The sequence below is a fragment of the Podarcis erhardii genome (assembly GCF_964252035.2).
Source record: "Podarcis erhardii genome assembly, chromosome: 16".
NCBI classification, from domain to species: Eukaryota; Metazoa; Chordata; class Lepidosauria; order Squamata; family Lacertidae; genus Podarcis; species Podarcis erhardii.
This window is the reverse complement of record NC_138514.1, coordinates 36,496,671-36,514,425: the sequence shown is the minus strand read 5'-3', so window position 1 is coordinate 36,514,425 and position 17,755 is coordinate 36,496,671. Positions and strand designations below refer to the sequence as shown.

The 17,755-nt window shown below is 48.7% G+C and overlaps 1 protein-coding gene across 1 annotated transcript; it reads right to left on the bottom strand.

The window, feature by feature from the left end:
- Positions 1 to 1,158: 1,158 nt before the first annotated feature.
- On the bottom strand, positions 1,159 to 17,731 carry BLMH (bleomycin hydrolase). The gene is made up of 12 exons (XM_081844228.1): positions 17,602 to 17,731; positions 14,336 to 14,533; positions 14,143 to 14,252; positions 13,020 to 13,161; positions 12,340 to 12,428; positions 11,658 to 11,750; positions 10,162 to 10,317; positions 9,204 to 9,362; positions 9,040 to 9,107; positions 8,071 to 8,188; positions 5,531 to 5,600; positions 1,159 to 2,108 (listed from the first exon to the last, which is right to left on the bottom strand). The coding sequence occupies exons 1-12, from the start codon at positions 17,612 to 17,614 to the stop codon at positions 1,957 to 1,959; spliced, it is 1,368 nt and encodes a 455-aa protein (XP_081700354.1). The 5' UTR covers positions 17,615 to 17,731; the 3' UTR covers positions 1,159 to 1,956.
- Between the last annotated feature and the right edge of the window lie 24 nt (positions 17,732 to 17,755).

Genomic DNA, 17,755 nt, shown 5'->3' with positions numbered 1-17,755 from the left:
CCTTTGCCGCGGCTCCGGGGCAGATACTAGTGAGGGGAGGAGGCGCATTGTGCGCCCCGACACTCCCCACTGTGGCGGGCGCTGTACTGGCTGTGACGTCGCATGGGGGCGGTGCGTGCATTAGTCACGCACCGTCCCGACGTCACCTTCCCGCCCGCCCACCCGCTACATTGCAAGGGGCATGTACGCTGGTCATTGCATTGAAAGGGGGCATGTACGCTGGTCTCTGTTTTGAAGGGGAGTGAAGAACACACACACAAAAAAAAGGTAACTTGTTAATTTAACGTTTATTTCTATGAGGAGGAGTAATTCTGAGGGGTCAAACAAAGAAATAATTTTAAAAAGTGACAAAAATGTTATTTTTATAATGACGAGTTTTGCGGCTCCCAGTTTTTTTTTCCTTCGGAAACAGGTCCAAGTGGCTCTTTTTGTCTTAAAGGTTGCAGACCCCAGCTTTATACCCTAAGCCTGTCTTAGTGTCACCTAACTTTCAAGATGTTAAACATATGTTGAGGACTAAACTGTTTTATTAGAGATTAACTCTGCGACCAGCTTTCAGTAAGAACCCATTCAGTTTCATCTCTCCTCTCGCCAAGTTCATTCTGATATGCCCTACGTTTTTCTCCCCATTGCTTTAGTTTGGCAGATTCCCCCCACCCCTCTCAGAGCTCTCTGATCTGGCACCAGGCTTAATTCCCAGAGACTAGTGTGGGGATTTGCCATCCTGGTATTGCTGAGACTACAACTCCCATGATCCTTGACCCTTTGGGCCATGCTGGCCGAGGCTGATGGGGCTGGAGTCCCAACACCATGCTGACAGACTGCAGCTAGCTGGGGATCAGTGGGGGCTTAATCTGCAGGTGTGGCTTGTGCCAAATCAGAAGTTTCCAATGTGTGGAAAGAACCCTTGGCAAAGAAGGACCCCAAAGCAGACGCCTTATGCCATGTCAAGATTATTTGCCCATCTAGCTGGCTAAGCTGAGCTAGTAGCTCCATATTGTCTCCTCTGACTGGCAGCAGCTCTCCAATGTTGCCGGCAGAGAGGTGGGAGGGGAGTGTCTTCTCCCACCCCCCACTGCCTCATTCATTTGTTGGCAATATGTTTTGCAGTTTGCCAGCAATTTATGCATCAATAATATCAATAGAGGACACCGAAGCTCATTCAGCAAAGTGTTTTTATTCAAACGCTCCATAGCACCAGGTAGTTGTAGATGGCATTCAAATAAAAACGCAGCCATTTTTTAAAAATCCCATTTTACTCAGGAACTGGGCATTCTGGAATGTAGCCTTTGCAGCCACTCTTTCCGTTGGTTCAGCTGAGCCTCAGTGGTGGTTATGGGGGGGGGGGAATCCCCTGGGCTGTGATTCAGGTGCTCCAGGGAGAAGGCTGTTAAATTCAGACCACATCTCAGTTGGAAAAGACAAGACAGATGAAGATCATGGAGGAAGTGGGCAGCATCGTGCACCATGGGTTATATGCCTCTCTCCCCACAAGCAAGCAGCCAAGCAGCTCAAAATCACAACCAACAAGCAATTAATCTCCACTTGGTGCCCCTTTATGGTACGCAATCACCCCAAGCGTTCATCTCACCCCCCCCCCCGTCTTTTTCTATACAAGGTTTGCGTGAAAGAATCATTTCTGAAGTTTTAAAACAAGTATATGAATAAAATAATTTTAGAGGGTGTTTTTTTAAAAAAAGAAAAGGATTATACTACAATGAAAAGCACACATGTCGACGCAAAGGTTGCAGAGTAGCCCCGTCCACAGAAAAAGCACTGTTTCCTCTGAAGATCCACAGGGCACCACTCTTCAAGACTGGCACCTCAAGTGGGAGTTTGCTCATGGGGCCACTTGGCGTTGGCTCCTGGCCCTCCAGATCCCCCCCACATGCTTGCTTCAAGGTTGACCAGAAGGAGGCAGCAGAGAGCCCCCTCAACACACACACACACCCCAGTTCACTTAGCCAGAGCGCCCATGGGGTCCCATGCAGGCAAGACGACTGGCTCCTGGTGCATCACAGCTAAGACGTCCTCTGGCACATGCTTCCTGTCCACCACCACTTCGTAGACGTACTCGGAGAACCAGTCATCAGTCATGATAAGGTAACCTGGAGAAGAGGAGGACGGGACAAGGTCTATTAAGAGATGCTCAGCTTAAGAGGTGCCACCTGGGGGACCCCTGCCCTCTATGCCACACTGAAATCTAAGAGGGCAGCCCTGCAAAAACTGCATGGAGGTAGACTGCTTCTGAACATTAAGGACCCATTAATTTTCACAGCTAATTGAATACAGGCCCCTTTCCTTGCTTTGTACCAGCGGACTGGGTGGTGCTTGCAATGTCAAATGTGCTTCGGGGAGGGAAATAGGCAAACCAAGCTCAAACTGCCATCCCAGATCAAATTCCTCCCCGGAACATTTTTCTGCCTTTCCCCTGCATCAAGAAACACCACAAGTCAAAATCCTACAAGGAACAGATGAGGCCTCACGTGGTGTCTCTTGTAGTTGTGTTTGGAAGCAAAACCCAGGAGCTTCCAAAAACACCACTTTAAAAACCCAGAGTTTTTGGAAATTCCTGAGTGACCGAGGATTGGCCTTTCAGGTTTCCTCTAGTGGCTTTGCCTCTGCAATTAACAGGTCAGATGCTCCAACCCTGTCTAAGATCTGACCTTGCCTTTCAACAACAGGATCACAATGCTAGGCTGGTAAACCTAGACCAGGCGATCTGGACCCAAAGCACCATACAAAAGGGTTAAGCGTTTCCTCCATAACTCATCATCCTCCAGCTAAGCCCCTGAGTCTAATCTTGCCTCTGTTGTTTCAGGCAATACTCTATCAACCCTCTTCAAGGACTGACGTTGGGGCTTGTTATTTTAATGCCTCCACGCCTAGCCAAGCCTGAGTGCCAAATCTAACATCCTCATTCTTCACCTCTTCCTTAAACAAGGGGCCTGCCAGAATGCTGCTTGGCCTTCCCACACAAGCCCAGGCTTTTTTAAGAGGCCAGCTATCCCCAAAACCCTCTCGGAGGGCCATATCTGCAAATGACGACTTTGGAGCAGCAGCTAGAGGTCTGCCCTGGAGGATGTGGCGTGGGAAAGCAGCTAGAAGAGGAGTCCCAAAAACATGGGTGTGGGAGGCTAAGAACTCATTTGGAAACCTAAGAAACCATTTCACAGGTTCTGCAAAATAGCCCTTCCGCAGAGGAAAAACTGGAAATACTCAAACACCTCCCATGTAGCACACCTACACATGCCCCCCAAATAAAACATGTATTAAAAAAGCAGGTAAACTAGCCAAAAATAGGCACCCACCCCCCGCAAACATAGAAGGCCCAAAGTAAGGTTAGAATTAGGAGGGGAGGCGCAAAGCTGACACCAACAACTGAGGGTTCCCACAGGCATCGCACTGCAGAGCCCAGGCTTAGAGCCAGGAAGCCCTCCGGACAATCTCGCCCCAAGCAAGACAGATTGGTTAGGTGGTGTCTTAAGCTAGCAACTGCTCTTCTGAGCCTCAGCACACCCAGCTGCAATGCAGAAATAATGTTAGTACAGTAGTACCTCTGGTTACGTACTTAATTCATACTGAAACTGTTCTTAACCTGAAGCACCACTTTAGCTAATGGGGCCTCCTCCTGCTGCTGCTGCTGCTGCAGCGCTGGAGCACGATTTCTGTTCTCATCCTGAAGCAAAGTTCTTAACCCGAGGTACTATTTCTGGGTTAGCGGAGTCTGTAACCTGAAGCGTATGTAACCCGAGGTACCACTGTAGCACTAACCGCTGCTGCCCTGTTTTATAGGCCTGTGTTGTAAGGATCACTAAGACAGAGGACTCAGGCTTGGCCAAATTCTGTGCCCGCAATACACGTGTATTGAATCAATGCCCAAGACACATTCTGCAAGCAACCCACACCGTCCTTACAGAAGGAACATTGCCAGTCGCCTTGGCCAGCCTTCAGGCGATGAGCCTGGGGCAAGCGGCTCTCTTCTTCAGCCTGATTCTCCCCGCCACCCCAAATGGAGGCCTACCTTGCAGGGCAGAGAGGCTCTAAAGCATTTTGCCTGCTTGGCAAGTGGAAAAGAGCAGCCACAACCAGGGTTGGCCATTGCAAGGGACTGATTGGGCAGAGGTGGCGAGAGGGCTCTGCTTGGCCCCCAAAGTGAGAGGCCCCCAAAGTCTGCTCAGGGGCAAGGCCAGAGCCCTCGAGGAAAAAGCCCCATTCAGGCCCCATTCATTAAAAGCAGGCTTTGCCTCTGAGTGGGAGTGAGACTTCCACGTAGAACAGCAAGAGGCTAAGAAGCTCAAGGAATCAACCTCACGCCTCCTGGCTGCCCTGCCAGGAGGCTGGAGAAGGTAAACTCTGAGGAATGCCGGTAATCTGTCTCGCTTTCGCCGGGTTATTTTTAAACTTTGAATGCTCAAAGTGGTTCGCACTCGTCTCTTGTGGTTGATGGCAGGAGTGTGTGTGTTTTTAACTGCTGGAGCAACTTTTAGCACGCTCATAAAACAGATGGGTAAACGAAGGGCTAAGAATAGCTGTGCCTTGACCTCAAGGCGGCTTTTTTGGGAAGCGGGGGTGAGGGCCACCTGCGCGCCTGGATCACTGAGATAGTCCTGCGCCTGCTGTTCCACGAAAGCTCTTGTTATGCAAACAGAAGCTCCAGTCTCAATGGGAGACACTGGTACACGCAGAAAAGTCCTTGGCTCTTTGAAATGGCCATGGGTAGCATAAAGGCTCGAGGGCACCATGGGCCCTTGTCTTCCATCAACTCCCAGGGGAAGTGAAGAGGGAAACGGAACACATGTGGCAGCTACAATTCTGCTAGACAAAGACGCTGCTTGTTGTCATCCCAATTGTACAACCAATAGCAAAAGTTTCCCCCACTGGAGGCTGTTCGAAGAAAGGGTAATGAACTTTCTACACAAAATAAGATTACATCAGGAGCTTAAAGGAACGGCAGCCCAGTCAGTGCTCATGTGCGCGCGCGCGCGCGCTCTCTCTCTCTCTCTGTGTGTGTGTGTGTGTGTGTGTGTGCAATAAACCACATGCAGGAATTCTATAATCTCTGCCTTATGACCCCGGAGTAATTAAAAGGAGGTGGGGGACACACACAGCCCAATGGCGATCCTGGCAGAGAGTGCAGAACACAGGAAAGGAGGGAGGTCCAGGAGCCTCATCACAAACCCAGGAAAATTCAGCGTTGGGAAGAGACTCTAGGTTGGAGAGGCCTGAAGTAATGGAGGGCAAAAGGGAAGAATTCAGTCAAACCAGGCCTCACCAAGGCCCCCGACCACCAGCCTGTCAGGATTCTGCTAAGGCAGAGAGGCAGGGCAAACTGCATAGGCTTCGGCTGCTAAACTGGCCCAGAATTAAGCTCGCTATCCCAATACGCACGCTGTTGAGAATCTTAGCACTGGAAGGGACATCTGGAAGTCATCTAGTCCAACCCCCTCCCCCAAAATCCAGACAACCCCCCCCGATGCAAAACGAAAGGCCAGCCCAACTTTCAGCATCCGCGTTAGCAACACATTACCTTTATTCCCGCGGTCTTCGCCCCATGAGTTCTCCACGCGCCATTTTTCAAAGCAGCCTTCTTGCTCAGGCTGGAAAGGGGGGGAAATGCAGGGGTCAACAGGAGGAAGAGCCCTGCAGAAAAGCTTCCCCTGGCCAGGCCGATTTACACTTGCTTGTGGATTTATAACAGAGAAATAAAATGCCTCCCTTACCTGACAGATGACACGTGCGCTTTCATTTCACAAACTGCTGTGAAAGCGTCCCTCACCCGTGCCTTCACAACCCCAAATGCTAAAAGCCTGGTATCTGGATCACATAAGGAGTTCTACAGTGTGGAGAATATAGCATGCAGAATATTGCAGGCCTAGCTAGACATGTAGTTTTATTATGGATATTTTATACAGCGTATATATAAAGCTACTGATTGCAGGTTTTGGTGTCCTCGGGTGTCTTCCCGTGTAAAAGTTGGGGTGTCTAGGCGACGTTTCGACGAGGTCTCACTCGTCATCTTCAGGCTGGTGCTTTCGGCTTCTTGTTACTGGAACAGAGCTGGATCTCAGTGTTTGAGTTCCTATAAATACTGTAGAGGGGGTGTGGTGTATAGCCTCCAATGTTCTGGGCAGAGAGGAAGTTCCCAGGCTAGTGTGCCTTTTCTTCTTTTGTTCCTTAATTACTTGAGAGATATCTTGAGTGATTTTTTGAGTGATATCCTGAGTACCACTTAGGTGGGTCATTAGGTGTGGATTAGTTGTTAAAGTCAATCCACACCTAATGACCCACCTAAGTGGTACTCAGGATATCACTCAAAAAATCACTCAAGATATCTCTCAAGTAATTAAGGAACAAAAGAAGAAAAGGCACACTAGCCTGGGAACTTCCTCTCTGCCCAGAACATTGGAGGCTATACACCACACCCCCTCTACAGTATTTATAGGAACTCAAACACTGAGATCCAGCTCTGTTCCAGTAACAAGAAGCCGAAAGCACCAGCCTGAAGATGACGAGTGAGACCTCGTCGAAACGTCGCCTAGACACCCCAACTTTTACACGGGAAGACACCCGAGGACACCAAAACCTGCATTCCTGTACCCGTGAAAATCTACGAAAGCAAAGCTACTGATTTTATCAATATTTTGATAAATTGGAGAGTGGGAAGACCCTGCAACCCACCTTGAGGTCCTTGCAGGCAGGATATACATGTGGTAATAAATAAAATAAATCATACTACAGTACTTTTAAAGACTTTGGGTCCAAACTGTGCTCAGGTCCATGCGAGGCAGCTGGAAGAGATGGTGGCAAGAACCTCTGAAGGCCTGACTGGAATTATTTTCAAACTCTTAAAATTCAATCAAGCCACATTTAGCTTAGTTTTGAATGCTGGCAAGGATTAAACGTCCCTCATGGGAAAAGAAAATTACATCACAGTTGTAGTTAAAACCTGTTTGCACAACAGGTTTTTGTTTTTTTAAAGGGGGGCGGAGCCCAATGTTTTAATACCTGCTTTCAGCCTAAAGAAGCTTTTAGTGAGAATTATAAATCTGCCAACCGTTGGCAAAAACAGCCTAGGGGCATTGCGGCTTTTAACCTTGCCTTCCTTCTCTGTTTTAACATTCTGGATTTCTGAGGTGAGGAGCCTCCAAATGTTTATACAAGCCCTTTCTAGCTAGCAAGGACCAAGTGGGGCAGAGTGGACTGAGCATCCCTCTTGGATTAAGGAGGGAGAGGAGGGTCCGATCTCATTGGGTTGACTGCCTGGTGGGCCTATCTGGCTTTTAAAGTAATTCCACAGCTGTCTTTACTACCTTTCATCGTTGCTAACCTTTGTATATTTCTGTCTGTGAAACTGGAGACACACAGTAAATTTAGAAAGCTTTGGAAGGCTGTGTACCTGAAATGCATAATGTAAAATAACAAGGCATTCGCCATGGGATTGTGGTGGTGGTTGTGGAGTCCCTGTACTGTCCTTGGGGGAAGAGCAGCTGCCTCTGGTAAGGGGGGCAGTGTTGGTGGCCTCAGTGCTATTGCCACCAGCATCATCCAGATATCAACTCTACCGTTCTATGATTCGTCATAGAAGAACGGTGGTCTTTGTCGACAAGGCACTTGAGAAGAGGGATGGGACCCTCCACCAGCTCCCAGCACCCCAGACCGCTGGCCATGCTCCTGCTGAGGCAGGTGGGTGTTGGGAACCGAGTCTCTGGAAGGCCACAGATGTTCTCTGCATGTTGTTCTCTAAGGGGCATCCTCCTCTCAGTGGAAGCATCCCTTTGTCTCTCACGTGTACGCAATACAACTTCTTAGAGCAGAGATGGGGAATCTTTGTCACCCTCTAAATGTTGCTGGACTGCTGTTCCCATCATCCCCTGACCAGGCTGGCTGGGGCGGATGGGAGATGGAGCCCAAAAACCTTTGAGGGCCACCAGTTCTCTGTCCCTCTTTCAAAAGCACACACCGTCCCCATGAACAGGTCGTGCGTGCAATTATTGTCTGGTTGACTGCCATATACATGGAAAGGAAGGGAAGGAACTTCGCCACCCGCCCTGCTGCCCCAACACCCACCTTCTCAGTGAAGGCAGTAATGACCATGGCGTGGGTCATCAACGAATCCCCAAAGATCAGCCGCTCGTCCTTGTTCATGTTCTTGACTGACACACCAAACACCAGCTTGTGGTTAAATCTACAAAGCAGCACACACGAAATGCACGTTAAGTGTGGAGCTCAGAGAAAGTGCCTCCCCTAGTAATCCTAAATTGCGGAGTAAACACATTTATCAGGTCGTCTCCATGATCACTGCAGATGGTGACAGCAGCCACGAATTAAAAGACACCTGCTTCTTGGGAGAAAAGCAATGACAAACCTAGACAGCATCTTAAAAAGCAGAGACATCACCTTGCCAACAAAGGTCCATATAGTTAAAGCTCTGGTTTTCCCAGTAGTGATGTATGGAAGTGAGAGCTGGACCATAAAGAAGGCTGATCGCTGAAGAATTGATGCTTTTGAATTCTGGTGCTGGAGGGGACTCTTGAGAGTCCCATGGACTGCAAGAAGATCAAACCTATCCATTCTTAAGGAAATCAGCCCTGAGTGCTCACTGGAAGGACAGATCGTGAAGCTGAGGCTCCAGTACTTTGGCCGCCTCATGAGAAGAGAAGACTCCCTGGAAAAGACCCTGATGCTGGGAAAGATGGAGGGCACAAGGAGAAGGGGATGACAGAGGACGAGATGGTGGGACAGTGTTCTCGAAGCTACCAACATGAGCCTGACCAAACTGCGGGAGGCAGTGGAAGACAGGAGTGCCTGGCGTGCTCTGGTCCAGGGGGTCACGAAGAGGCGGACACGACTAAACAACAACATACAGGAGCAGTTAAGCATGAGGTGCAGCAGATCTGCGGTCCGGGGGCTCTGAGCTTGCGGAAGAACAAAGAAATGGAGGCAAAGCAAAGTTTGAACTTGACGTGCACACCCACAATCCCCAGGGGGACTGTGTGCAGGACCACAGCCCTCTTCCCCCACCCGACAAGCACTTACATATTCATGTCATTGATGCCCAGTTTGCTGTTGAAGTGCTTCCCAACGTCACAACCAAACCACACGGCCTGAGGAGAGAGCAGGACAATCAGGACCCTTCAGTTGAAGCAAAGAGCAGGAAGACACTGTGCTAAGGAGCAAAACAAAGAAAGGGCCGGCCAAACCTCTCCATCCCGAATAGAAGCGGCTGCCAGTTTCTTCAGGAGCTCGATGGGCTGGTTGTTGTAAAGAGTCTTCCTGCCCCCCACCATGTTACTTAGGTACTCCACCGTGTAAAGCTGGTTGTATTGGTTCTGGGGCCGAGGGTCGTTCACCAGGCAAACCTGTTAAGTCAAAGGGCTGAGTTAGCGCAAGAAGTTAATATCAAGGAGGCCACTCCTCCCAACTCTGCTGGACCCAGCAATAGCAGCCAACTAAAATGCTCACAAGGAGAGCATGGCCAAAGATGGCCATTTCTTGTTTGTCCCCAGCAGGTGTCATTCAGAGGTAGGCTGCCACTGAACCTGGAGGTTCCATTTCAAACAAGATGGAAGTTTGGAAATAATATGAGGGGTGCCGTTTCTCAGCAGCAAATATCCTCTGCTAGACTCATCTCGGTTTTGATGTTCTGGGTCACAATTTTATCACCATCTGACCAATCAATGCTTGGCCCCCCAAAAAAGAGATCTGGGGTTGGAAATCTGGTGGGCCTTTTTGTAAGGATTTCCAACTAAACATTAAGAAGAACTTTCTGACAGTAAGAGCTGTTCAGCAATGCAACCGACTACCTCGGAAGGTGATGGACTTCCCAGCCTTTGCGGTTTTTCAAGGGAGGTTGGGGGACCATCTGTCAGGGGTTCTTTCAGTTGAGATTCCAGGTTTGCAGGGGTTGGGCTAGATGACCTTTGGGGGGTCCCTTCCAACTCTACAATTCTATGATTGCAGCAATGCCACAACTTTCGAACAGACCGAAGAGGGGTTGTGGTATTAAACGAAAAGAAGGGAGCAACAGACTGGGAAGGCTCCAGGAGACCGTGTGGGGCAGGGGTGTGTTTTATCCATTTCCAAAATCTGAAAAGGATCTCACAGAAAGGGGGCCAATGATTGTCCACAGGCTGCCTTGTGTTTACCACATTGCCCAACCTTGCTTTCCATGTCGAAGATGGGCTTGACGTGCTCTTTGTAGAACTGCAGGGGCGAGATTGGCCCAATCTTGTGGTAGGCCTTCTCCTTGTCGTAGAACTCCCAGCAGAAGGAGTCTGGAGGGCTCCCCAGGCAGATGGTCACTATTCTGAACACCTGGGGAGGGAAAGCAGATTACTGGAAGGTGGAACCCAGACGCCTCCCTTCAATTCGGCTGGAGGGAACTGATGCTTGTGACTCACAAACCCTCGTTTTGCTTAATTGCTCGCTATGCTTATAAGCTACTGTTCCGCCAAAGGCATCAAGCTGGTTTATAGCTTTTTGAACAACAGCGTGGAAGCTAAGCAACGTGACACAGTAGGCAAAAAGGAACAGAAGGGGAGAGGAAATCTATGGACTCTTTCATTCTGCTCCCTAATAAACGTTACACAATGGTCAGGTGGAATGGCCACCAGTTTGATGGAGGCAGTTCTGGGAGAAGAGACGGGGAACCCAGCATGGAGCTGCAGTGCCTTGGACAACAGCAAAAAAAATGATATACGTTGTTGTCTGCTGCCCTCTAGTGCAGGCACCCTGGATGGACACTTAGGGAGGCACCAAGGGCTTTGCAGAAATGCAGGACTCCTGTAATGCGACTCCTGTAAAAAAGTAAAATTAAAACAGCCCGATACACCTTTCCTCTTGGCAGCTTTGGCAAGAGAGAGAAGAAAGAGTGCCCCCCCCCCCAAATTGTAAAGAGCACAACCAAAATGCATTCATGGTGGATCTCTGCATCTCTCTGTTAAGGCGCCACTTTCAGAGCTGCAAAGGCTGGTCCAAGCTGTGCTCAGTTATTCTTTCGACAGAAGATTAGTGAAATTGCCCTAATCAAGAAGCAGGCATGTTACGATTCCTCCCAATCAGAGTTCTATTCCGATTTAAGAAAAAAGGGACTTGGCTTGCCTCACACCAAGAACACAGTGAGGCAGCAGGATCTGCAAAGTGCGATCGTTTCCCAAGACTTCGGAGGGTGTGCACACGCGTGCCACCCCAAACTCCACGTGCAACAAGCCTGCCACCACCAAAAACGTGAAGAACCCCTGGAGAGGCCTGTGAACAATGTGCTCTTTACAAAATGTACAATGAGACAGCTCAAGCTCATCCTAGCAGCTCTTTCTTTTTTATCCATGGAAAATTTATACAGCGGGAATCTTGGGATCAGAACAGGAGAGTGTGAGAGCAAGTGTGGTGTAGGGGTTAGAGTGATGAATTGGGACCTGGGAGAGACGAGGGCCTGTCACAAATGGGGAAGAGGAGAAGTAGGTATGCCATCTTGAGCTCTCTGGAGGAAAAGGCGAGATATAAACGCAATAAAAACTAAGGTGCACTTGGAAAGTCTTGCAGCAGAATGAGAAGCATCATGACTGGGGCCCTGTGCGGGGAGAAAGAGGGGGCAGGGACAGAAAATCTCTTTTTACTCAGCCATCGCATTTGCCCCCACACCAAGAGCAGCTGACCTCCTCTATCATGGTGTCCACGGCTGCAGAGAGCTCATCCTTGTTGCATCCAGTCTCAACCATATTCCTCAGCCGGAGGCAATACTCTCGCATCTGTTTGGAAGAAAAGAAAAGCGGGAAAAGCAAGTTCTAAATGGCAATCTCTGCTATCGACACGCTCAAAGTTCAGGATGCTGGAGCAGCCAAGCTGGCTGAGCTGGCTGATGGGGGATGCAGCCCAGAACATCTGGAGAGCACCAGGCTAGAATTTACCTTTTAACAGTTGGAAAGAAAAGATTCAGCTCCCATGCATTTGGACCTTAGCAAGCAATGCCAGGTGTCAGCATCTGAACAGGAAGGTTGTGAAAACTATGTCAACTCATTGTGTGTGTGGAGCGGCAGGTCTGTCCAAAGGCCCACCTCAGATCTTAAGGGCTTTAACAGGCTTTAAATGGACACATCTGATCGCCTATGGCGAATTTAATCTTCTTGGCAAGCCACCAGACAGGAAAGCTTCACTTAGCATCCTTTTTTTCAGGTCATCAGTGTGCTACACAGGATACCTGCAGGCAACTAAACCTTTCCATGGGGCTTGATCATTTTTAAGGACTTATTTACAAGCCTGAGCTTAAGTTTCCAAACTGGTAAGAAGACGAATGATTTTAGAGACAGTAACACTCTCTCTGCCCCCCCCCTTAATTACCTTGTGGTTCAGAATGTCATTCATTCGTCTGGAGGCCTCAGTGGTGTGTGATTCAGGGAAAACCTTCTTGGGGACTACGCCGTATTTTTCTAGGAAGGGACAAGTTTTAGTAACCGACCAGAACCGATGGGCCGAAGGAAAGATTGTTCTGCCTGCTGCACTCAGTTTACGCTGTGCGAAATAAGCACAGATCTTGACACAATGAAACTGTTCCCTGGCTACTTCTGTCCTCCCACATCCTTAGTCCAGGAGAGCCTTCTCACCTGTGGTGCATCCAGGTCCAGTCCTCAGCATCACCAGTTAAAGGCTCAGGGTAATAAATGCTGGGCTTGCCTGAGAGCTTGGACATACCCTGCCGGGCAGCCTGACTCCACCATTGGTCAGCTGCATAAGCTCAATGCATACATTTTTAAAAACTACGTAAGAGAGCACTAGACTGAAGATCCTGTGGGGATCTCAGAGAGAAAGGACTCTGACTCCGTCTTGTACTGCAACTGTCCACCTCGTCAGAAGACCTTCTAAAGCTTTAGCGATTCCAGCCCCACCCAAAGAATTCTGTAATCCCAACTCCTGATTTCCTTGTCTTGGCTGAGCAGCCCCCCGCCCTTGCTTAAGATGCTGGATCCTCTGCCCAGGAACCTAGGTGGACTACAAAGTGCCTTAGCCTCAGCTTCTCTTACCAATGAGGTTCACGAGCATGTCCCACTGCCCGCCGTCATTGCAGGGATTGGAGAGCAGGAACTGCACCAGCCTCCCCTCCACGGGCTCCTTCTTCTGAGCCGTTTCCACATATGCATGCAAGAAGTAGTAACAGCGTTCAACCTGGAAATAAGCCAGTCAGAATGCAGTCAGAAACCAGGTCTGTTGAGCCCTGGTAGACTTCAAGCTAACCCACCCCGCCTTAACCTTCTGGCCTTTTTACAGCTAGGATGGCCCACTTAGTGGTGGCCCCCTGGTTATTATTTATTTAGTTATAGTATCAATTACCTGCCATCAAGGCCCAGAGCAGGTTATGATAATAAAACAATAAGAACTAAGACATAATACAAAGGGTCAGGTGTGTTTTCAGCATGCAATGATCCTGGGTTGCTGTCCCCCCCCCAAAAAAAAAGGGTTTCTGAGGGTTGCAGTTCAAGGTAGAAGCCTGAATGGCACCCCTGTTTACAGAAAGAAGAGTTTGGATTTGATATCCCGCCTTTCACTCCCTTTAAGGAGTCTCAAAGCAGCTAACATTCTCCTTTCCCTTCCTCCCCCACAACAAACACCCTGTGAGGTGAGTGGGGCTGAGAGACTTCAGAGAAGTGTGACTGGCCCAAGGTCACCCAGCAGCTGCATGTGGAGGAGCGGGGAAGCGAACCTGGTTCACCAGATTACGAGTCTACCGCTCTTAACCACTACACCACACTGGCTCTTCCAGTCTGCTGGGTTTTCCTCAAAACAGGAGAGGGGAATCTGAAGCCCTTCAGATGAGTCTGGACCCTAATTTCCACCATCTCTCAAAACTCATAACATCCAAATGACCGCAGGCTTCCCGCCCTAGCACCTAAACAAAGCCTCAATAAAGCACCTCTGAGAGCCAGCATGGCATAGCAGTTAAAAATGTTGGCCAAGGACCTGGGTTCAAATCCTCACTCAGGCATGCTTTCTGGGGGTGACCTTGGGCCAGTCACCATCTCTCAGCGCAACCTACTTCACAGGGGGTAAAATGTGGATGGTGGGAAATCATGTGTGCCACCTTGAATTCCTTGGAGGTGGGATATAAATGCAAGAAGCAGAAGGGCAGTTAAATACAATTAGAAGCACCTTGTCCCAGAAGAAGAGGTACGACTGGCTGAACTCGAACTCCTCCGTGTTGAACTTCTTCATGAAGGGGAGGCGCATCACGTTCAGGCAGGAGAAGATCCAGCAGCGTCCTGGGGGTCAGAGGAGCACAGCGGAGATGGGCATCGCAAAGCATTCAAATGGGATGTGCAGTCTCAAGGGAGGTGGCCATTACCTGAGTTCTTCTGATTGGTGATGGGCTTGCCTTCAGCAGGTACCATGTGCTGGAAGACTTGCAGCGTGTCCTGCACCACGGCTCGCTCCAGGCACACCTCCAGGGGGTCTGCGCACGTGGCCACATTCTGGGCCAACAAGTACCGGGGTTCAGCTTTCAGGGCTTGGGCGAAAGCTGAAGATTTTTTCAGGCTCAACCCTGCTAAGACAAAACAGGACAGTCGATTCAGGACAGTTGATTCTGAAAGTCAGCAACAGAGGGCACACATGGAGAAAACAGAACAAGGATGTGCTCAGGAAGGATGCTGGAAGCTCATCACAGGTGTCTGCAGACATGGTTGATGCTGATACCACTCATGACGTGGCAGGGAATGTCCTCTGTCTCTTCTCAGAGACACTCTTATTACTCAACTTGTTGAATTTCTTTTAAAACAGGCTTTTAATATATTATGTTAGTGTGTTCAGCTGTTGTTGTTAATTGCCTGGTGTTTTTTTTCATCTTATGATTGCTATATGTATCGTTTGCCTATTTTTATTGTGCTTATTTACTTAGAAGATTTGTAAGCTATTTAACCAAAGAGCAGTCTCCAATAAAACAGTAGACGAAACACAAGGAAAACAAAGAAACTACCGGTAACCTGAAAACAAATATACATAAAACCATCATAATAAAAGCTGCAGATAAAAATCAGTAAAACTTTTAAACAATTATAAGCAACCAGATTAACTTTTTGCTAGCTCTCTTGTGTGTTTTTAAACCAAAAACCAGAGTAGATTATAATGATGATGATGATGATAATTTAAGTAATGAAATCCAGCAATCTCAAAACAGATCCTGAGGTTACACATTTGCCTCACTGCAATTATTCCCTTTCCAGTTCCCCACTCCCTTCAAACTTCCTGCTTTGTCTTATAGTAATAACAGGGGATAGATGGAGATTTCAGTGTTACATGTGGTCTGAAAATGGAATAGGCAAATATTCCTGTTCATGGGTGTTTGCAGGATTTCCCCCCTCAGGCCTGGGGGTGGGGGCAAAGTAAAGCACTAAAAACGACGAGGGGGAGGGGAGCAGGCTAGATTCCCACCAAAGACGAGACCAGCATCTATACATTTTGCTTATCCCTCTGATTCTACAAATGCTAGAAACTTACTCTTTCTTTTTAAAATAAAAGCTGGGAATCTGCAGGTGTGCAGGCTCCTATGTGAAGTAGACCACAGCAAAAACAACTTTTTGTGAAATGTATTCTAACACTATGCAAATATTTCTGCCTTCAGTATCTATATTCTTAGGCAATGCTGCCCTCCACCTTCTTAAGGGTGTGAAACTGTTCCAGATCCACTCCTGTAATCACAAGGCCTTGCTTCGTGCCAAAGACACGTTTCTTAATAGTGCCTCACCCAAGCACAGCTAATTGCCATGTTGCCAGGGTGGCTGAATTTCAATGCATCTTGACATAAAGATGTTTGACAAAAAGTAGATAAAACTTTAAAAAGAACTGTCGTTTCCCAAAGGCAATGGGGCTAACACCTACCTTTTAATTTCATATATATCTTGTCACTGGAACATAGGAAGCTGCCTTACCCTGAATCAGGACATTAGTCTATCTAGCTCAGTACAGTGGTACCTCGGGTTACGTACTTAATTCGTTCCAGAGGTCCGTTCTTAACCTGAAACTTTTCTTAACCTGAAGACCACTTTAGCTAATGGGGCCTCCTGCTGCTGCTGCGCCGCCGGAGCACGATTTCTGTTCTCATCCTGAAGCAAAGTTCTTAACCTGAAGCACTATTTCTGGCTTAGCGGAGTCTGTAACCTGAAGCGTATGTAACCTGAAGGATTTCAGAACTGTCTTTCCCAGCCCTAAGTGGATTTGAACCCCAGGCCTTCTATGTGCAAAGCAGGGGCCCTACCATGAAGTCCCCAAAACTTATACAGCCCCCAAAACTCAAGTGGTGTAAGAAAAACAGAGTCAAGGTGATTCATCAGTAAAGGATATAGGTTCAGATCTGCAGCCAACTAAGATGCTCACTAGGTGATCTTGGTTCCCGTAGCTATCTCTCGGGCTAAACTACCTTGCAAGGTTGTTGTGAGAATAAAAAGGAGGAAGGCAGAGAGATAGTTACTGGAACCAAGATCACCTAAGTGAGCATCTGGCTGGCTGCAGATCTGAACCTATATCCTTTATTGATGTATCACATTGACTGTTTGGGTGGGCTGGTGGGTATGAACCCAGGACTTCTTCCGCTGCAGTGCCCAAATTACGGAGTGGCCTGGCTCCCTGATGGCTCCCTTTTAAACCACCTTTCTAAGCAAGACCACAGAAGGTACCGTTTTATTCCAACAGGCTTTTGGGAACTAACTGCTTTTAAGGAAAGGGCTTTTAATAGTGCTCTGCTGTTTTTGCTACCGGCCTTTTGACAGATTTGTTTTTACATCGTTTTGATTCCATTATCATCTTAATTACGTCTTAACTATTATCTTTCATATGTTTTTAGTGATCTGTGTTTTATCTTCATTTGTTTTAATTCTTGCAAGCCGCCTCCAGTTCCCCAAGCTTCTGGAGGAAATAAACTACTACTCCTACTAATTATTATTATTATTCTTCACAAGTAGCATGCAAACCACACCCTGTCCTTCCCACAGTTCCTGCCTGCCTATGGCTGCCGGGTGCCTTCTTAAGTCTAAGGGCTCTTTTAACGAGGGGCTAAATTCAGCCTTCTTTCATCAGGCAACTACTTTTCACGTATAGCCTGCTTCCTTTATTTGCTTCCTTTATTTCTCTGGCATTTATACCCGGGCTTTTCTGCTTAAGTCGTCGAGGCTGCCCACCGCTCAACAAACAAACAAGCCACGCATTCTCGATAATAAAAATCAGATTATTAATAAAAACCAGAGATCGACTAAAGCAGAGAGGAGGGGTGGGGAGCCTACAGGCGCCGGGGCGGAAATCGGACTAGGAAGGGGCGCCTTCTTCAACCCCAGGAACCTGGGGAGGGGGAAGGCACTCTGCACATGCTCAGGGACACGCTGCCTCGGCGGTGCAATCCTCTCCTCGCGAAACTGGCCGGGACTGAAGGGTGGGTGGGTGGGTGGGTGGGAAACAGGTGCCGGGGCTGAATCCTGGGGCCCCGCGGCTCGACGGCGCCTGTTTACCCCCCACCCCCCAAAGAGCAACAGCAGCCTCCCGTTGCCATGGCAACCCCGCGCCCGGCCTCTCCCACCCCCAGCAGGCCTCTGCCGTTCCCATGGCAACCCCCCACACACGCACCTGGGAGACTCATCGCGGGTCTTTCGGCCGCAGCAGCGCGAGCCACCCAGGAGGAAAACCAAGGCCGGGCGCCGGCGCCGGAAGCAGCTCTTTTATAGCCTCGGAAGCAGGAAGCCGGGCCCGCGACGGAGCGCGGCGAAGGACAAACTTCCTG